The sequence below is a fragment of the Engystomops pustulosus genome, chromosome 10 (genome assembly GCF_040894005.1).
Source record: "Engystomops pustulosus chromosome 10, aEngPut4.maternal, whole genome shotgun sequence".
Taxonomy (NCBI): domain Eukaryota; kingdom Metazoa; phylum Chordata; class Amphibia; order Anura; family Leptodactylidae; genus Engystomops; species Engystomops pustulosus.
The window spans coordinates 99,177,744-99,199,852 of record NC_092420.1 but is presented as its reverse complement, the minus strand read 5'-3'; the positions used below and the strand labels follow the sequence as shown (position 1 = coordinate 99,199,852).

Below are 22,109 nucleotides of genomic sequence, written 5' to 3'. Positions count from 1 at the left end.
TGAGGTCTGATTACACATCTCTCCAGGGACAATACCAAACACTGGCTGCAGAGAGCACAGAGCACAGCAGTGTGAGGTCTGATTACACATCTCTCCAGGGATAATACATAACACTGGCTGCAGAGAGCACAGAGCACAGCAGTGTGAAGTCTGATTACACATCTCTCCAGGGACAATACATAACACTGGCTGCAGGGAGCACAGAGCACAGCAGTGTGAGGTCTGATTACACATCTCTCCAGGGACAATACATAACACAGGCTGCAGAGAGTATAGAGCACAGAGCACAGCAGTGTGAGATCTGATTACACATCTCTCCAGGGACAATACGTAACACTGGCTGCAGAGAGCACAGAGCACAGCAGTGTGAGGTATGATTACACATCTCTCCAGGGACAATACATAACACTGGCTGCAGAGAGCACAGAGCACAGCAGTGTGAGGTCTGATTACACATCTCTCCAGGGACAATACATAACACTGGCTGTAGTCTGTATGGTTGAAGATTCCCTTTTTACACACCATTACTATTAATAGAGTCATCTCAGGAGGTGATTGGATCGTTGTGGCCCTTTGGCCCCCGGGGGCCAGGTTGTAGGTGCCCCGTCCTTGCCTCCAGCTGCATCTCTGCTATAAACCAATCCCATACAATGAATCTCTGACACTATGTATCGCTGTCACCTCCGTTACATTGTGTCTGACCGCAATGACATAATAACATATCACTCCGAGACGTCCCATCCAGAGGTGACTTTCCATCCGCCACCGGAGCCGCCGCCAATAAAAGTGACATCAGGGGAAAATATTCCATCAGCGTCCGCGCACCTCGTGTGACATCAGCTGAACGTCCTCCATAGATTATACAGAGGTGACAGATTGTACATCACGGAGGAGCCCTGAAAGCCCTTAAAGGGGAACCACACCTGACTGTGCCCTTATAATACAACGTTTCCAGATATTTTGTGTCATTTTGTTTTAGAAAAATATCTTCTAAGATTCCGCTAATTGCTATTGGACAAAGCAATCGGACTCCACCCCCTTGTCAGACATGTGACCTAGTAGCTGAGCTCCTACAATGCTCTATAACAGCAGGAAGCCAGCAGAAAGAAAAAACAAGATCTACAAAACGTAAAATTAGTCTAGAACGCAAAGTCAGCAAAGATGTTGTAAAGGAATGAAGAATTTCTTGGCTTTGGAAGAAGGAGATTGATCTTTTTGGGAAAAATTTGTGCTCTTTTATGGTATAGAGCTTCAAATCTCCATTAAATGAATGACAATATTCAGTTGACCTAGAAGCCGCCACTGGGGGGAGCTCTTTCTATGCTGTGTTGTCCCGGAATGTATAAGCAGTATGCAGTGAACTCATGAGCTCCCTCTAGAGGTGGCTACAGGAAGGATGAATTAAATCAAAATTTGGAGTTGGAAATGAACATATCCTCAAGACATTGTAATAAATGAAATTATACAAAATGTTGAACTTTAAAGGAAAAATATTTACATTAAAGTAACAATTCAAATACAATAAGGTTTCCGGAAAACAATGTAATGGAATCAAATAACTTGTTCTCTTCATTTTTCGTACATATTCTGGTTGAGTGATTGGAAAAGACATGACAAGCCGATCCCCGACCCTGCACTTCACCTTCTGGCAGGCAGCGCAGCGGTGAACTCTCAGCAGTGGGGCTCAGGCTGCAGCTGCACTCCCTGATTCCTTCTCTATGTTCCTCTTATTGTTTATGTGCGGGATTAATTATTCATTACAGCGAAGCAATCACGGAACATCCAATCCAGGCATAAACGTGGCAACGTCGCGTCCCAAGGAGGTTTTAGTAATAAGCGCTGATCAAGTTTCTCCGTTTTCTCAAGTTGTTTAATTGGACTCGCTGGGGTCTTATTAGGAAGTTAATAAAGTCAGATGACAGAATGACGTTCCAGGCGCTCCGGAGGATGTGACTCCATCCAAATCTAGCCAGAACGCTACATGGCGACGCGGTCCAGTGATTACACGGAGATCTTCATCACAGGAGAGGGAGGGGGGAGGGGGGAGCAGAAATCCCACTACAAGTGATGCCACAGCACACAGTGATTTATGTCTCCATCCCAGCTATTCCACGATTCCTCCATGGACTGCGGAGACGGATGCAGCGCCGCTGCTTACCCATCGTAGCCTCATGTTTTATTCATTTGTTGTATTATTGTTTTACTATTTCATTTGTGTTCCCTTTGTAATTGATTGCACTGCAGACCTATAGTAGCCCCCGCCCCGAGCCTTCTAGGGGTCCCATGGCACCCAAACCACCCACCAAATGTTATACTGAGCAGAAGGACCTTCACCCATTAAAATCCTTGTACATCTGCTCCTGCTCTCAATACACATGTACACAAGAGCCATTTCAGGACCTTTGAAGGTCCTGAAACTGCAGATTGAAAGCAGCAGAAGTTTATTATCCTCTGTATACTGCACATATAGATCCTGTATTCTGCACTATACAGAAGAGCCACACTGTTCACTCTGGATATTACAGGTGAGGACACCTTAGATATGTGTCATCTCTTAAAACCCTTCTGAAAAGACGATTTTCCATCGAGGGAACACGCGCTCCTGACCTGCGGCGGCTGCATTGTACGCGGCTCCACAGAACAGGTAATGGATACAAGAGATTTCTATTCACTGAGGATCAAACAACAGCATTCAGCCGTATGAGCGAAACCAAAGTGTCCAACATGGTCAAAGGTAGGAAAGTCACACATTCTGCAGTCAGAGAGGGTCCCCGTTCACTGAAGTCCTATCAAGTGTCACAACAAAGAGAAGGGACCAGAAAAACAAACCTGAGCTCCAAATCCCATGATATATGAGAGTAAAAGTATTCATTACTCTCTGCCTGCAGGCCCCACTAGGGGGAGCTCTGGAGCTGACAGTATACATTGGGGCTCATTTACTTTACCCGGTCCTGGTGCGATCCAGCGGCGTGTTTTCCGTCGAGGATTCGGGTCTCCCAGCATTCAGTAGGGTGGTGTGTCCGATGTCCACCAGGTGTCTCTGGTTCACCGAGGTCCGCTAGAGTTCACCTTAGGGTGAAGACACACTTGGCGTTTTTAGGCCGTTTTTGGGCCGTTTTTGGGAAACCCGACGGAAATGAGCGATTCGGGCCCCAATGACTTAAAGGTGCTCTCATTTCAGGAAATTCATGTTTATGTCATATAATCTTCTAATGTACTTTCTGTATCAATTCCTGACAGCTTTCTAGACCTCTGCTTGCTGTCATTCTATAGAGAGCATCTATGTGTACTGGGGAGGAATCTGAGCAGGGTCACACAGCTCGGCTCGTTAGTATCACACAGAGTAATTAGAGCTGTGTGTTATAACGATCTGTGCAGTTGTATGACCTGTGACCTTTGACCCTCCTCTTCTTTCTGTGTGCAGTGTATGGGAGACCTCATAGCAGACAGTCTCCCGCCTCCAGCTCTGAGACACCTGAGAATTACACCTGAGCCTGCAGAGGGGAAAACTGCTAAACAATTCCAGGTCATATAATGTCCTATATAGCAATGCAGAGACACAGGAACAGAAGCTGCTGGAGATAATAGTAAGTTTCTATCCCGTCCTTATTGCTTTAACACTTCTCTAACATTTCCAATATGTCCCTGCTGAAGCCTCTGGGGAAAAGACAGAGTTATGGAGCAGATTCTTCTGTATGTTCTGTGTGCAGTGTATGGGAGACATCATAGCAGCCGGTCACCCACCACCGGCTCTGAGACTAATCATAAAGCCTGCACAGGGGAAAACTGCTAAATAATGTAGAAGTCATAGGGGCAGATTTATCAAACTCTCCCCTTTAGAATATTCATGAGCATTGATAAAATAAATGCTGAGCTGTGATTGGTTGTCATGAGCAACTAGAAATATTCAGACAGCTTGATAAATCTGCCCCATAATCTTTGTTAGAAGCTGGCAGAGACTTTTCACATCCCCTGCAGCACCCCCGCAGGCGGATTGTAGTATTACACAATTCTGAATTACATCTATAGCTTGTATGTGTTATACATGGACACAACGGGGCACATTTCCTTACCCGGTCCCTGCGCAATCCCCGAATGTCCGTCAAGGATTCAGAGCTGCCGCGATTCACTAAGATCGTGCACCCGATTTCTAGAATGCATCACTTCCCCCGCTGAGGTCCGCTGGGGTTCAGCGGGTTGTCCAATGGCCATGCCCCCCCCCCCGATTTGTGTTGCATGCATGCCGGCGCCGATGCGCCACAATCCGATCGCGTGCGCCAAAATCCTGGGGCACCTCAGAAATATTTGGGAGACCGGACAGAAATGCGTCCGACGGACCCTTAGTAAATGTGCCCCGATAGGTCCTCCAGGGTCACTGCATCCCTTGCTAGGGATAGCTGTTCTCTATCTTCTGAGAGTCCTAAATTGGGGACCCCCTGTTTTTTTTCTCAGTAAGACATCCCCTTTAAGAATTACATTATACAGAAGAAGTCTGAATTTTTGAACCCGATACAATTAGATGCGAGGCAGATGGGCCCGGTTTTTGTGATGTTTACCCCGAGTTATTGTTAAGCAGGTGGATAAATCTTCCAGATCTTTAGCACAACCGTGTGAAAAACTGTCACCCGTGAGAACGTTCCCTAATGCGCTGCTATTTCTAGGGCATTATATGTACAGAACACTCCGGCAGCTGTTGCCATGGTAAATAAAAGTCTCTTTACCGAAAGCCTCGGATGGAGTCTATTCTGTGTTACTGGATCCGTTCTGCACAGTTTCCTTTCATCTTTCCCAAGGTTAAAAAAGTCACATGAGTAAATCGCCTCCTCGGCGCCGCATGTCGATGAGACTTTGATATTTCAATTAAAGGGGATGGGTCTGTTTATAAGAAGACACGGCCGGATTACGAGACATAATATTCAGTGGGGTGGGAGAGGAGCTGGTGGGAAGACCCTCAGCGTAGGGTCAGGGTCCTCGGACCACCAGAGGAGATGATTCCGAGATGACACTTTCCATCAGAATTTTGCACATTTACCTTGTAATTGCTGGTGATATCAAAAGGATCAACAAGAAATGGCCCATAAACCCTAAATCTATGGGACCCCCTTATGTGACCCGAACAGGACTCATCAGAAGGTCCTCTAGTGCTCTACATGACTGTGAGTGGAGGTAATGTGGTGATAATAATATAATGTGAGCTAAAGATGAAAGATCAGGTAAAAATGTGTGAAAAACAGCCAAGAATGTGTCAATAGGATGCAGGGAGGTAAAACATGTATGCAAATGTATAGAAGGTGAGAAGGTTTTTTTATTTGGAGACTCAAAAACCTTGGTGCTTTCTATAATCCAAAAACTCATGTATTTTATAATCAAAAATTCCCGGTGTATTCTGTTATCCAAAAACACTTGATAAATTCTACAACAACCCAAAACCATGTTATATCCTATAGAGTGTACACATAATACAAAACAACTGAGGAATCCAAAAACACAAATGTATCATACAATCCAAAACTGTTGTATCCAACCCGAGACATTGATGGATCCTGAAAACTCTGGTGAATCTTACAATCCAAAAACTCTTAAATTCTAGAATTTAGAATCTAGAATTTTGTACTGTGATCCAAAAAAACGGATGTATCCTACAATCCAAAGACTCTAGAACATTGAAGTCTGAAAAAAAACTCTTTTAACCTTCTACAGTCCAAAAACGCTAATCCTATAATCTTGTATCCTATAAAATACAGGGAGGGGTGCTGGGGCGTGCAGGGGGCTGGATTTGGGCGTTCTTGCTCTGTGTCTGCACACTGCCTATGGTTGGACCTAGTGTAGAAGTGCCCTGATGGAGCACTGATGGATCCGGTGCGTGCCGGGGGGGCAGGCGCACCATTATAGTCTGGTGCACTTAGAGGATGTCATTTTGTGTTTGTTTTTTTTGTATTTTTTTGCACATTTTTTCATCGCTCTGCTTTGCACCTAATTGATCTATAAACTGCGCCTGCTGGAAGATTTTGCCGCATGATGTATCAATAATTTGCGCCTAAAAATTACCAAAAAGGTGCAAATACTCTACAGTCCCCATCAGGCGTAGAAAACTGTTTTCTATAGGTTGTTAAAAAATCTGCAAAATTTGTGCACAAAAAGAGCAAGATGGGGCAGATTTACTTACCCGGCCCATTCGCGATCCAGCGGCGCGTTCTCTGCGGTGGATTCGGGTCTTCCGGCGATTCACTAAGGCAGTTCCTCCAACGTCCATCTGGTGGCGCTGCTGCGCTGAAGTTCCCCGAGGCCCACTGGAATGCCCTGAAGTTCACCGGCCTATACCTGGTGAAGGTAAGCGCGAGTCCCGCGACACTTTTTTTTTGAAAATGCAGCGGTTTTTCCGAATCCGACGGGTTTTCGTTCGGCCACGCCCCCCGGATTTCCGTCGCGTGCATGCCGGCGCCGATGTGCCACAATCCGATCGCGTGCGCCAAAATCACGGGGCAATACAGGGAAAATCGGCGCAAATCGGAAATATTCGGGTAACACGTCGGGAAACCGCGAATCGGGCCTTTAGTAAATGACCCCCGATATCTCTAAAGGAAATCAGTCCATGGATAATTCAGAGAGCATAATAGATAAAAATTATTTAAAAAACACAGCCACAAATTGCCTAAAGTCTAAAGGTGCATCCCACCCCCTATATTCTACTTTATGTAATAACCCAAAATTTCAGGTGCATCCTACTGTCTGAAATCTCTGAATTATCCTGATATCTATAGCCTCCGGTGAGACAAATCTTGTATATTCCGGAGTCCAAGCTGTCTGATGAATTTTATTATCCAAAAACTGGTTCTGGAGTCCGAGTGTATCATGGATTTTGCCTCCTGATATTACTGGAAGGACCACAGATACATTGTATACATTGTATCTCATCCATCCAGGGACCATCCAGGGACATGATTAGGTGGGAGCAGGTGCCCCCAGTCCATCCGTCAGTCTCCTCCGCAGCAGAGATTCCACCTGTCTTGGTATTTTTCCTAGGACGACTTCATTAAATAATCTTCCATGACTGTTATGGAGGAGACGTGTTTCCTACAAGAAGGTTAAGTGCCCCCTGAAGAAGGCGATGGTTCCCTTCTACTCCAATCTATTCTGCAAGACTCGCACTAAATGAGCTTTATAGATTTCTACAGTAACAAGATTGTTCCACCAAGAGAAGAACTTTCTCCAAGAATCTATTGACTATTCCTTAAATATGAGGAAGCGGAGGAGTCGTTCCGGATACTCAGAGGTGACTCCACGGGAGCCGAGGTAGACGGCAGCAGCGCAATTATTCAGCACAGATGATGGATATTGGTAGACGACTTCCAGTCTAATTATTTTACCCATTTTGCGAAGCATTGAACGGAAAATTGCAACAATTTATCTCTCGGAACAATACATGTTATTAGGGGGGGGGGACAATGTCATAGAGCAGGAGGAGCTGAGCACATTGTACATAGTGTCCTATCTGCAGCCAGCATGTTATAGAGCAGGAGGAGCTGAGCAGATTGTACATAGTGTCCTATCTGCAGGCAGCATGTTATAGAGCAGGAGGAGCTGAGAAGATTGTACATAGTGTCCTATCTGCTGGCAAAATGTTATAGAGCAGGAGAAGCTGAGCAGATTCTACATAGTGTTGTATCTGCAGGCAGCATCTTATAGAGCAGGAGGAGCTGAGTAGATTGTACATAGTGTCCTATCTACAAGTAGCATGTTATAGAGCAGGAGGAGCAAAGCAGATTGTATATAGTGTCCTATCTGCAGGCAGCTTGTTATAGAGCAGGAGGAGCTGAGCAGATTGTACATAGTGTCCTATCTGCTGGCAAAATGTTATAGAGCAGGAGAAGCTGAGCAGATTCTACATAGTGTTGTATCTGCAGGCAGCATGTTATAGAGCAGGAGGAGCTGAGTAGATTGTACATAGTGTCGTATCTGCAGGCAGCATATTATAGAGCAGGAGAAACTGAGCAGATTGTACATAGTGTCCTATCTGTATGCAGCATGTTATAGAGCAGGAGGAGCTTAGCAGATTGTACAGTGTCCTATCTGCTGGCAGAATGTTATAGAGCAGGAGGAGCTGAGCAGAATGTAGAGTTTCCCTGAGTAGCACTAGATGCCTATAGTGTCGTTCTATATGCAGCAAAGATCACAGACAGCCAAGGGCAGGGAGAAGGACGCGGGACTTGAAGTTTAATCAAGTATTGCAGATGCATCATGAATGCATCAAAACGGCTCGTGCACTTTTAATGCTCTTTCATGTACATTTGATGAGCCGAGTCGCTTCCTTCATTAAAGTGAGCGGCGCTACACCCGCTGCATGAAAAGGCGCCTCCCGCTGCGCAAATATGGGGACAAACTGACAGCAACAGCCTGAAAAGTAATTACAAGAGACACCGACCTCCTGCTGCCAAGGACTTAGAGGCAGAGCCATCTCCACGTCTCCACCATCACATTATATACATGGAAGTCAATGCGCCCCAAAAATAGCCACAAGCCACGTGGGAGAACCACCAAAACCCGCCCGTCCCAGCTCTTTCATCCAGGCTGGACCATGAAATTTTCATGGATTTTCCGAGAATAGATCAATCTGTGCAAATATTTATGAGGTCCACAAGTCCGGAGAAATATTCTGCACAAGCCCGGGGCGACCTGAGAGGTCATTAACAATCCGCTCACAGTTCACTCAGTGCAGGGGAGATTGGAGAATTGTAGTTGGTGAATTGACCTCTAGGTGGCGCTATACAAAATGTAGCCAAATAATATGCAATATCTATGGCAGAGCCCCCCATCCTCTAGGACTGCTGTGACGTGCACTGGACTCAGAGGGGCCTAAGCCCTTGGAATATTAGAAGCCGGAGGTCCTTGCCGGGGGTCTGTACTGGCTGCTATAATCATAGGATATCATGGGTCATAAAACCGAATATCAACGGCCCCCTACAAACATTAGGACATTAGTAATTCCCTGGACACTGAATAGGGGGTAACATGCTGAAAAGTGGGGGGTCTAACCTCTAGAACTCCCACTAATAAACATGCACCTATAGGGCCACCATCAGGGGGGGGGGGGGGGGGGGGTTACTGTGACTGCAGTCAGGGGCCCAGAATCATAGAACCCCCCCCCCCATTCCTGTAGTAGAAAATATACTAAGGTGCCAGGGGACCCAACAAAATTTACCAAACAGGGGTTCCACAATTCCTTGCGGCGGTCCTGTGCACCCATATCATCCATATGGAGACAACTGCCAGCCGCTCCATTCACTGCAGGGGGCAGCACCCCCAAGCTGCTGATCAGTCGGACCCCCACTACTTATTATGTTATCCCCTGTCCTGATGATTGGAGTTTACATTCATAAAGCTATGGTCAAGCCCTTTACATCCAACTAATGAAAGTAGCACCAATCCCTTTAAGAATCTGCCTCCGATACAGAAGCCTTCACATTATGAGGAGTCTTCATGGGATAGTAATTATGCAGATTAGCGCCTCTCTGCTGCCACCTATAGATCGATGTCCGGCCCATTAAAGCCCTGTACTCACCAATGAGGATAAACGAGACCCAATCCAATGATTGTACAAAGCTCCCACCCATGTCTCTAGTGCCACCTATAGGTAGCTCAGCTCATAGTCAATGTCCGACTCATAGAAGAGCCTTGAAGAATGATACAATGTATAGAGGACATACCCAGAAACAGCGCCACTCTTATCCATAGGTGACATCTGGGATTGCAGCTCAGTCCCATTGACTTGAGATTGTGATCCAAACCTCTGGCGCTGCATCTAGAACCAAAACCGATTCTTTTCCTTCCAGTCCTGGAGAAACCTCCTCAGGATGGAATAAATCCCGGGGCAGGAGAACGCGGAATATTCTTCTGGATTACTGGAATGTTCAATCCAGCTCCGCCATTCTGGATAAAATACTCCGCAGTCCAAAACCAATTTCATGCACAGAGACTGGACTGATCCAGAGAACCTTTTATCACCCCCAAACCCGGTGCCAAACAATCAGCGCAGCGTCAACACACAATAACATCACATCATCTGGATACAACTAATCCATTCACTGACAGCAAGCAGCTAAATCTCAATGTTCATCCATAACAGACCCACTGGCTCAGAATAATAGTGATGTCACAGTACAGGGAGAATACACACAGTGATGTCACAGTACAGAGATAATACACACAGTGATGTCACAGTACAGGGATCGTACACACAGCGATGTCACAGTACAGAGATAATACACACAGTGATGTCACAGTACAGGGATCGTATACAGAGTGATGTCACAGTACAGGGATAATACACACAGTGATGTCACAGTACAGGGATAATACACACAGTGATGTCACAGTACAGGGATCGTACACACAGCGATGTCACAGTACAGAGATAATACACACAGTGATGTCACAGTACAGGGATCGTACACAGAGTGATGTCACAGTACAGGGATAATACACACAGTGATGTCACAGTACAGGGATAATACACACAGTGATGTCACAGTACAGGGATAATACACACAGTGATGTCACAGTACAGAGATAATACACACAGTGATGTCACAGTACAGGGATCGTACACAGAGTGATGTCACAGTACAGGGATAATACACACAGAGATGTCACAGTACAGAGATAATACACACAGTGATGTCACAGTACAGGGATAATACACACAGTGATGTCACAGTACAGGGATAATACACACAGTGATGTCACAGTACAGGGATAATACACACAGCGATGTCACAGTACAGGGATAATACACACAGTGATGTCACAGTACAGGGAGAATACACACAGTGATGTCACAGTACAGGATAATACACACAGTGATGTCACAGTACAGGGATAATACACACAGTGATGTCACAGTACAGGGATAATACACACAGTGATGCCACAGTACAGGGATAATACACACAGTGATGTCACAGTACAGGGATAATACACACAGTGATGCCACAGTACAGGGATAATACACACAGTGATGTCACAGTACAGGGAGAATACACACAGTGATGTCACAGTACAGGATAATACACACAGTGATGTCACAGTACAGGGATAATACACACAGTGATGTCACAGTACAGGGAGAATACACACAGTGATGTCACAGCACAGGGAGAATACACACAGTGATGTCACAGTACAGAGATAATACACACAGTGATGTCACAGTACAGGGATCGTACACAGAGTGATGTCACAGTACAGGGATAATACACACAGTGATGTCACAGTACAGGGAGAATACACACAGTGATGTCACAGTACAGGATAATACACACAATGATGTCACAGTACAGGGATAATACACACAGTGATGTCACAGTACAGGGATAATACACACAGTGATGTCACAGTACAGGGATAATACACACAGTGATGCCACAGTACAGGGATAATACACACAGTGATGTCACAGTACAGGGATAATACACACAGTGATGCCACAGTACAGGGATAATACACACAGTGATGTCACAGTACAGGGATAATACACACAGTGATGCCACAGTACAGGGTATAATACACACAGTGATGTCACAGTACAGGGATAATACACACAGTGATGTCACAGTACAGGGATAATACACACAGTGATGTCACAGTACAAGGATAATACACAAAGCGATGTCACAGTACAGGGATAATACACACAGTGATGTCACAGTACAGGGATAATACACACACAGTGATGTCACAGTACAGGGATAATACACACAGTGATGTCACAGTACAGGGATAATACACAGTGATGTCACAGTACAGGGATATTACACACAGTGATGTCACAGTACAGGGATAATACACACAGTGATGTCACAGTACAGAGATAATACACACAGTGATGTCACAGTACAGGGATAATACACACAGTGATGTCACAGTACAGGGATAATACACACAGTGATGTCACAGTACAGGGATAATATACACAGTGATGTCACAGTACAGGGATAATACACACAGTGATGTCACAGTACAGGGATAATACACACAGTGATGCCACAGTACAGAGATAATACACACAGTGATGTCACAGTACAGAGATAATACACACAGTGATGTCACAGTACAGAGATAATACACACAGCGATGTCACAGTACAAGGATAATACACACAGTGATGTCACAGTACAGGGATAATACACACAGCGATGTCACAGTACAGAGATAATACACACAGCGATGTCACAGTACAAGGATAATACACACAGCGATGTCACAGTACAGAGATAATACACACAGTGATGTCACAGTACAGGGATAATACACACAGTAATGTCACAGTACAGAGATAATACACACAGTGATGTCACCGTACAGGGGAAATACACACAGTGATGTCACAGTACAGAGATAATACACACAGCGATGTCACAGTACAAGGATAATACACACAGCGATGTCACAGTACAGGGATAATACACACAGTAATGTCACAGTACAGAGATAATACACACAGTGATGTCACAGTACAGGGGAAATACACACAGTGATGTCACAGTACAGGGGATAATACACAGTGATGTCACAGTACAGGGATAATACACACAGCAATGTCACAGTACAGAGGTAATACACACAGTGATGTCACAGTACAGGGATAATACACACAGTGATGTCACAGTACAGGGATAATACACACAGTGGTGTCACAGTACAGAGATCATACACACAGTGATGTCACAGTACAGGGATAATACACAAAGTGATGTCACAGTACAGGAATAATACACACAGTGATGTCACAGTACAGGGATAATACACACAGTGATGTCACAGTACAGAGGTAATACACACAGTGATGTCACAGTACAGGGGTAATACACACAGTGATGTCACAGTACAGGGAGAATACACACAGTGATGTCACAGTACAGGGAGAATACACACAGTGATGTCACAGTACAGGGAGAATACACACAGTGATGTCACAGTACAGGAAGAATACACACAGTGATGTCACAGTACAGGATAATACACACAGTGATGTCACAGTACAGGGATAATACAGGCAGTGATGTCACAGTACAGGGATAATACACGCAGTGATGTCACAGTACAGAGTAATACACGCAGTGATGTCACAGTACAGGGGTAATACACACAGTGATGTCACAGTACAGGGATAATACACACAGTGATGTCACAGTACTGGGATAATACACACAGTGATGTCACAGTACAGGGATAATACACACAGTGATGTCACAGTACTGGGATAATACACACAGTGATGTCACAGTACAGGGATAATACACACAGTGATGTCACAGTACACAAATGTGGGGTTTATATAAAATACCCATGAGGGGGGCTGGAATGATAAACTAGGGAATATTTTGGGGATCAGGATACTTTGTTTCTGTATTATTAATGCCACCACGTTACTTCACTGCAAAGGGGCCACGAGGGTCTGTCGCCCAGGGGCCTGCTGATACCGGGAGCCGATGCTGTTTAGGGCCACTACCCCCCTCCATTGCTGTGATGTGGTCCTGCGGGGGCAGAATGACCCCCTTCTTCTAAGGGGCCCATCATCCCTGCTCCATCGCCCTCTCGCCCTACAATCACAGGGTAAGTCCTGGGGGCTGCGATTGTGTGACCCGCGTTCACTTCTCGCTGCAGATCGTCGCGTTATTGCTGCGTCTCTCACGCGCTCAGTCCTGACAGCACCAGCAATTTGTGTCCTTTATTTTCCGTTCCCACAGAACAAGCGTAGGAGGCGATTTCTGCATGAAAGACGAGGAAACGATATTCTATCGACTCACGAATGTATCATAATGGCCGACTGCGCCCCCACATGTGACCTCAGCCCGGACCTCCCATAGCCCCAGAGAGGACACAGGTCACCAGGGCAGAGAATCCGTGACCTCACCGGGACCTGCAATACACAGGGTCCTAGACCAGACTGCAGCCAGTGCTATGTATTGTCCTGTGTAATCACACTGCTGGGTGTATTGTTAGTAGCAGCAGGACTGTGATATATGGATTTATATTCCAGGATTACAGCTACTTCAAGTTTACAGCAGGAGTGTCCTCACACTGCTGTGCTCTGTGCTCTCTGCAGACAGTTTTGGGCATTGTCCCTGGGAGATGTGTAATCATTGTGTATGTTGTGAGTAGCAGCAGGACTGTGGTGTATGGATTTATAATCATTGATTGTAGCTTCTCCAAGGGCACTGGGGGCATATCCTCATACTGCTGTGATCTGTGCTCTCAGCAGCCACTGTTAGGTATTGTCACTAGAGATCAGTGTTATCATACCTTTGAGTATGTTGTTAGTAGCAGCAGGACTGTGATATATGGATTTATATTTCAGGATTGCAGCCTATACGAAAGCACTGGAGGTGTGTCCTCACACTGCTGTGCTCTGTGCTCTCTGCAGGCAATCTTAGGTATTGTCCCTGGAGAGATGTGTAATCAGACCTCACACTGCTGTGCTCTCTGCTCTCTGCAGGCAATCTTAGGTATTGTCCCTGGAGAGATGTGTAATCAGACCTCACACTGCTGTGCTCTGTGCTCTCTGCAGGCAATCTTAGGTATTGTCCCTGGAGAGATGTGTAATCAGACCTCACACTGCTGTGCTCTGTGCTCTCTGCAGGCAATCTTAGGTATTGTCCCTGGAGAGATGTATATTCATACATTTGAGTACATTTTTCAGGATTATAGCTTCTCAAAGTGCACTTGCGGATGTCCTCACACTGCTGTGCACTTCCTTAATCTGCACCGAGTAGTTCTACAGCCCCTCTTCTCTGCTATAGTTTTCAGCCAGAAGGGGCTGCTCCAACTTTTACTCACAGAAAAAGAGAGAGTCTGTGGTGCAGCTCAATGTAGAGACCTAAGAGCGCAGCAGTGTGAGGACTGAGAGATTTGATAACACAGATCCCTGCTGCCTATCCCTGGTCACCTGACACCTATTCCTGTATGCAGGGGGAGGAGTCTCACATCTGTGCCAGCCCATGCGGGGATCAGTGATAACATGTAGGTGGCCGCGTATGTTCATCAGGTGCACATACCTGCACTAGACTCCTCCGGTTATAGTCTACTTTATATATTTGCTTACAGTGCACTAGGGGCGAGCCTCACACAGCTGTGCTCTTAGCTCTGTGCATTGAGAGACTTTGCAGGTTCTCCCACATGCTCTGGCTGACTGCTGTCGCAGAAGCACGCACCAGCATTCTCTTTGGGCAGAGGGGAGGGGCCTTGGAGCAGCTGAATGCACAGCAGTGTGAGTATGACCCAAAAGCTACAATCAATTTTTTCCCAGTATAATTAACATGACAATTAAAGGGAATGTGTAAAGTTGCTCTGTGTGGACAGAAAATGATCTGCAGGAAATATTCCTTCTGATATTTATTAAGGAGCACCAGCTCACACACCTGGAGATGAACATTTTGTAGGGGCTTCTACACAGATTCAGTGGAATTTTCTTTATAGGGGGTCTTAGAATTTTCTTTCTAGCCCCCACGGTTGCAGAGATATCAGTCCCAGTATCTGACCATAAAAAGCCTCTCCACTGTCAGAGAGGAGGAGCTCACAGGGGCGGGTGTTATGATAACACACGCCTCCTCTACTGCTGCAGCTCCTCCTCTCTGACAGTGGAGAGGCTTTTAATGGTCAGATACTGGGACTGATATCTCTGCAACCGTGGGGGCAGTCTCTACATGTGTGTAAGTATAAGGTCCCCTTTAATTTAAGGGCTACTCTGGATCAATGTGGATGGGAATGGAGGGTCCAAGGCGCCTGTGTGTCTGATAAGACGGGTGACCCCCCTATGATTAGGGCAATACTTGTGACACTGGGGGTCTCTCCTGAGTGTACTATTAGAGGTGGATGTACTGTACTACAACATATGACGTGGGAGAGACAGAACAGCTGCTGCGAAACAAGTCCAGGATCTTCTATAGAACGACGTGGAGTTTATTTATAAAGCGTAAACCTTCTGCGTTGTCAATTAAGCATCGATTCCACTAGAAAGAACTGGGATCGGGGAGCGGGCGCTCAGCGGAGGATCCGCAGCTGTATGGTAAGTATTATATGTCACTCTGTATGAAGGCTGCCCACATCAAGAGAGACTGGGACCTTCACTTCAGTCCTCAGTAAGGGGAATCTCTCACCAATACCTTTGTGTATATTGTTAGTAGCAGCAGGACTGTGAAAAATGGATTTACATTCCAGGATTGCAGCTTCTCCAATTGCACTGGTGTCACACTGCTGTGCTCTGTGCTCTCTGCAACAGTGTTAGGTATTGTCCCTGGAGAGATGTGTAATCAGATCTCACACTGCTGTGCTCTGTGCTCTCTGCAGCCAGTGTTATGTATTGTCCCTGGAGAGATGTGTAATCAGATCTCACACTGCTGTGCTCTGTGCTCTCTGCAGCCAGTGTTATGTATAGTCCCTGGAGAGATGTGTAATCAGACCTCACACTGCTGTGCTCTGTGGCCTCTGCAGCCAGTGTTATGTATAGTCCCTGGAGAGATGTGTAATCATACCTCACACTGCTGTGCTCTGTGCTCTCTGCAGTCAGTGCTATGTATTGTCCCTGGAGAGATGTGTAATCAGACCTCACACTGCTGTGCTCTGTGCTCTGTGCAGCCAGTGTTATGTACTGTCCCTGGAGAGATGTGTAATCAGACCTCACACTGCTGTGCTCTGTGCTCTCTGCAGTCAGTGCTATGTATTGTCCCTGGAGAGATGTGTAATCAGACCTCACACTGCTGTGCTCTGTGCTCTCTGCAGTCAGTGCTATGTATTGTCCCTGGAGAGATGTGTAATCAGACCTCACACTGCTGTGCTCTGTGCTCTCTGCAGCCAGTATTTGGTATTGTCCCTGGAGAGATGTGTAATCAGACCTTTTTGTATATTGTCAGTAGCAGGACTTAAATATGGATCTATATTCCAGAATTGTACACAGTGTCCTCACACTGCTGTGCTCTTGACTCTCCACAATGAACTATTCTACAGCTCTCCTCTCTAATCTGCGGGCAGCCATAGTAAAAGTTAGCTACAACTTTTGCTCAATGCTGTGGGGCTGCGAAGCATTTTGATGCAGAGAACTAAGAGAACAGCAGTGTGAGTACACACCACCAAATGCACTAAAAATGCTCTCCAGTCCTTCCCCTCTGCTCTGAGTGATCGCTACAGCATTTTACCAAAAACCTGCTACAGTTTTACACTCGGCTCAAAAGGAGAAGCTGTGGAGCAGCCCAATGCAGAAAGCTAAGGGCACAGCAGGGTGAGGACACATCTTCAGTTAATTTGGAGAAGTTATATACTTCACAGTCCTGCTGCTACTTACAACGTATGCAAAAGTCTGATTACACATCTCTCCAGGGACATTATCTTCCACTGACTGCAGAGAGCACAGAGCACAGCAGTGTGAAGTCATGTCCCCTGTGCACTTGGGAAAGCTACAATCTTGGAATATAAAGCCATATATCACAGTCCTGCTGCTACTAACAACACAGCAGAATCATTACACACGTCTCCAGAGACAATACCAAACACTAACTGCAGGCTGTATAGAAAGTAGAAAACCAAACTAGGTAACTGGAAGCCTCAGACTCACAGGTGACCCCCTAAAATCTTTGTGGGGCTCACAGCTGACTGCTCCCTGGTGACCCATAGAGAGGAAGGTGAGGCCATCAGAACCCGACCCCTGACCTGCTCCCGACCCCTGACCCATCCTCACAGATGTGACAGTATATAAGATAAAGTAGTATAATGACTGTGCAGGAAGCGATGGGATCACTGCCGGATATAGAGGGATCAGAAAGAGGCAAAACCTACAGAAATATCTAAGACGGCGAGAAGAGCCGCAGCCAAATCCCCACGTCACATACAACTATATCCATATGTATCAGTGATGTCACATGTATCCATCCAAACAGCGCAGTCACCTGCCACTCATCATCTGTGGGGCATATTCTATAAACCCCAATGTCCCATCTATTATTATTATTATTTATAGAGGGGCAGGAATTCTCTGGGGCTGAACAGTCACTAAGGGGGTCACATACATTACATTAGGACAAATGCAAAACTACAGAGATCAAGAGACAAGTGGGAGGAGCAATCCTGCCTATGAGGGCTAACAATCTATATGATCTATGTCTATCTATCATGTAAATATCTATCTATCTATCTCCTATCTGTCTATCTATCTATCTCCTATCTATCTATCTATCTATCTATCTATCTATCTATCTATCTATCTCCTATCTATCTATCTATCTATCTATCTATCTCCTATCTATCTATCTATCTATCTATCTATCTATCTATCTATCATCTATCTATCTATTTATCTATCTCCTATCTATCTATCATCTATCTATCTATCTATCTATCTCCCATCTATCTATCTATCTCCTATCTATCTATCTCCTATCTATCATCTATCTATCTATCTCCTATCTATCTATCTATCTATCTATCTATCTATCTATCTCCTATCTATCTGTCTATCTCCTATCTGTCTATCTATCTCCTATCTATCTATCTATCTATCTATCTATCTATCTATCTATCTATCTCCTATTTATCTATCTATCTATCTATCTATCTGTCTATCTATCTCCTATCTATCTATCTATCTATCTATCTATCTATCTGTCTGTCTATCTCCTATCTGTCTATCTATCTATCTATCTATCTATCTATCTATCTATCTATCTATCTCCTATCTATCTATCTCCTATCTATCTATCTATCTATCTATCTATCTCCTATCTATCTATCTATCTATCTATCTATCTATTTCATATTTATCATGTAAATATCTATTTATCATCTGACTATCAATCATATACATATATAATTAACTCATATCTATCTATATCTAGCAAAGTAGGTCAAACAGCACCAACTACAGGAGCTTTTCCCTTTGGATGCAGGGAAGAAACCCAGTCCACTTATCTGGGCCTAGTATAAAAGGACAATATCTATCTATCTATCTATCTATCTCCTATCTATCCATCTATCCATCTATCTATCTATCTCCTATCTATCTCCTATCTATCTCCTATCTAACTCCTATCGCTTCTATCTATCTCCTATCTATCTCCTATCTATCTCCTATCTATCTCCTATCTATCATCTATCTATCTCCTATCTATCTATCTATCTATCTATCTATCTCCTATCTATCTATCTATCTATCTATCTATCTATCTATCTATCTATCTCCTATCTATCATCTATCTATCTCCTATCTATCTCCTATCTATCTATCTATCTATCTCCTATCTATCTATCTATCTATCTCCTATCTATCTATCTATCGATCTATCTATCTATCTATCTCCTATCTATCTATCTATCTATCTATCTCCTATCTATCTATCTATCTATCTATCTATCTATCTATCTATCTCCTATCTATCTATCTATCTCCTATCTATCTATCTATCTATCTATCTATCTATCTATCTCCTATCTATCTATCTATCTATCTATCTATCTATCTATCTATCTATCTATCTATCTATCTCCTATCTATCTATCTATCTATCTCCTATCTATCTATCTCCTATCTATCTATCTATCTATCTATCTCCTATCTATCTATCCACGATGCCCCCCATGTCTATATACATTGCAGAATCACTGCTCAAACTCCCAAAATTGACTTTCGGTTCCAGACAATCTGCGCTGCTGTGAGAATCCTGGGATTGATTATCGCCTCTGCATATACATTGATTGCCCAAATCTGTGTTCCAAAAATAGATGCTGAGGCCCAATGGGATTGGAGTACAGTAGCCGCCTGTATCTTAGCGCTATATGGGGCCTCTTACAGTAACGGGATTAGTTATAGGGGAAATAATAATGTCCTTTATGTGATGGTGCCAGTCTATTGTTGGATCCATTAACTCCTTGAACTTTTCTCACCCATGTGGGGGGGGGGGGGGGGCAGACCACCGTATTTTGTCTGGGGGAAGCGCAGATTGTCTCATAGACAAATGTATGTAGGAATGAGATCATCCGAGAGGTTGGGCTATAGAGCTGACATAAAGAGTGAGAATTAGCAATATCTCTGCAGATAAGGGACTGGGTTTTGGGGGTCATTCCCGGTGAGCCCCATCATACAGCGCAGCCACATCTGCTGTGTGATGGATTTACAGATCTCTATGTCATGGGGGTTCCCTCAGCAATGCACAATCCATCCTGCAGCTCTTCTGTATTCAGCACCAGTGTCTGGACAGCTCCTCACCCATCCCATGCACCCAGTCCATCTCCAGGCAGAACCGCAGCCTCTGTGCTGCCCAGACCCAGTCCCGATGGGAGACAGTCAGTATATTATAATCACACAGTATCAGACACAAAGACTTGATAGTCTGAGCCAATATCCCAGAGCCGGCACTTTCTGCCTCCACTGGACTAGAAGCAGCTAAAATACAGCACCCATCACACAGAATTCACCATACACCAGGGTCCCTGGGTGCCTGCATTGCTCCAGGACTGGGGGACACCTGGGACACCCCCCACCAAGGGCCTGCGAATAGCAAGCTGATGCATTGGAAGCAAAATGTCATCACAACCCACAGTGCCCAGCAATTAGGGGGCATATACAGTGCCGCCTGCCACCCCAGACCTGGGCATCATCAGATACAATAATATACACAGCATCATAAATCTCCTAACATACATAACTGCAACATTCAGGGTCCATGTGTTACACTATGTGCCCCCCAGATATGGGTCACACCTGGGAAACAATGCCTTGTAGTACCCATTACTGTCTATATATCTCTGATACATACATGGCAATTGGTGCCCCTAATATATGGCTGAAATCTGGGCAATAACCCCCAACACTTCAGCGCCCCTAGATAGATACATTGGATCTATAATTAGACAATGCCCAGTTATACTCTAATGGTACATATACAACAATAGCCCATGTCTGGGGGGCAATTCCTACCCATCCAAGACTCAAAATAGATATTCATATTAACATATGCAAATCCCACCTAAATCTATACCATGGACTCCAACATGTGACCCCAAGGCATGGGTGACACCAGGGTAAACCCCTCACCCCTCCCTCCCCTCCCAATGTAGTGACCAGCCAGGGAGACACATATATTCTGTTCTTGCATCCAGCCCATGGTGCCCACCACACATCTCTCAGGGTCCATGGTGGCACCTGCCCATCCAGGTGCCATACTTACAGGACACATTACTCAGGGTCCACACAGGTGAATGCATTGCCCCCCCAAACCCCTTCCATAGACTCAGTATACTCACATTGGAGGGATGATAGATTGCCCATGAGTGCCCGATGCAGCTCTGCTATTCCTAGTGTTCTGGTGGTCCTCCGGGTGGGTAGATGGGGGTCTACAGGGTGTCCTTCAGGTGCATCCACGGGCTAGCCCCCATAAGGAAGAGGAGTGGGACAAGCTGCAGCTGATCTCCCCAGTAACATGGCATGACAGCAGCTAATGGGAGTGGGGGGCTCATCCTCTGCCACCTCCATCCAGGTGCATCACTCCTGGGCTCCAGAGCATGTGCCTGGGTGTAAGGGTGTAAGGGTGCTCTCCAGCATCCACAGAGCCCGGGCAGCAGCAGCAGCAGCCTCACTCACTGCTCACAGCCTGTGCAGCCCCCGCACCAGCCGCCCCCACACTCTGTGACGTCACCACGCCCACCTCCCCTGCACACACCTAGGGGGCTTCTTCTACAGAGGGTCTCTCCCTCCACTCCTGCCGCAGAGCTCGGAGCAGCTGCAGACTGTCATAGACGCGGCTCCTCAGCCAGTATATACTGTATACTGTCACCTAGTCATCTCATGCTGCACCTCCTGGTGACACATAGATACATACAGCCAGTATATACTGTATACTGTCACCTAGACATCTCATGCTGCAGCCCCTGGTGACACATAGATACATACAGCCAGTATATACTGTATACTGTCACCTAGACATCTCATCCTGCAGCTCCTGGAAACACATAGATACATACAGCCAGTATATACTGTATACTGTCACCTAGACATCTCATCCTGCAGCTCCTGGTGACACATAGATACATACAGCCGGTATATACTGTATACTGTCACCTAGACATCT

At 45.4% G+C, this 22,109-nt stretch overlaps 1 protein-coding gene across 9 annotated transcripts in view; it reads right to left on the bottom strand.

Moving 5' to 3' along the window:
* The window catches only part of LRRC7 (leucine rich repeat containing 7), a 221,160-nt gene extending 199,492 nt beyond the window's left edge, over positions 1–21,668 (bottom strand). For 5 of the 9 annotated variants that reach the window (XM_072128540.1, XM_072128542.1, XM_072128543.1 and 2 more), the window contains exon 1: positions 21,286–21,665. Coding sequence is in view for 1 of the 9 variants with exons in the window: in XM_072128539.1 (XP_071984640.1) it covers positions 21,286–21,310 (25 nt within the window). In the remaining 8 variants the exon portion in view is untranslated. Of the gene's footprint in view, positions 1–21,285 lie in introns of all 9 variants that reach the window. The other 4 variants (XM_072128541.1, XM_072128544.1, XM_072128545.1 and 1 more) reach the window with 3 other exon arrangements.
* Positions 21,669–22,109: the final 441 nt, after the last annotated feature.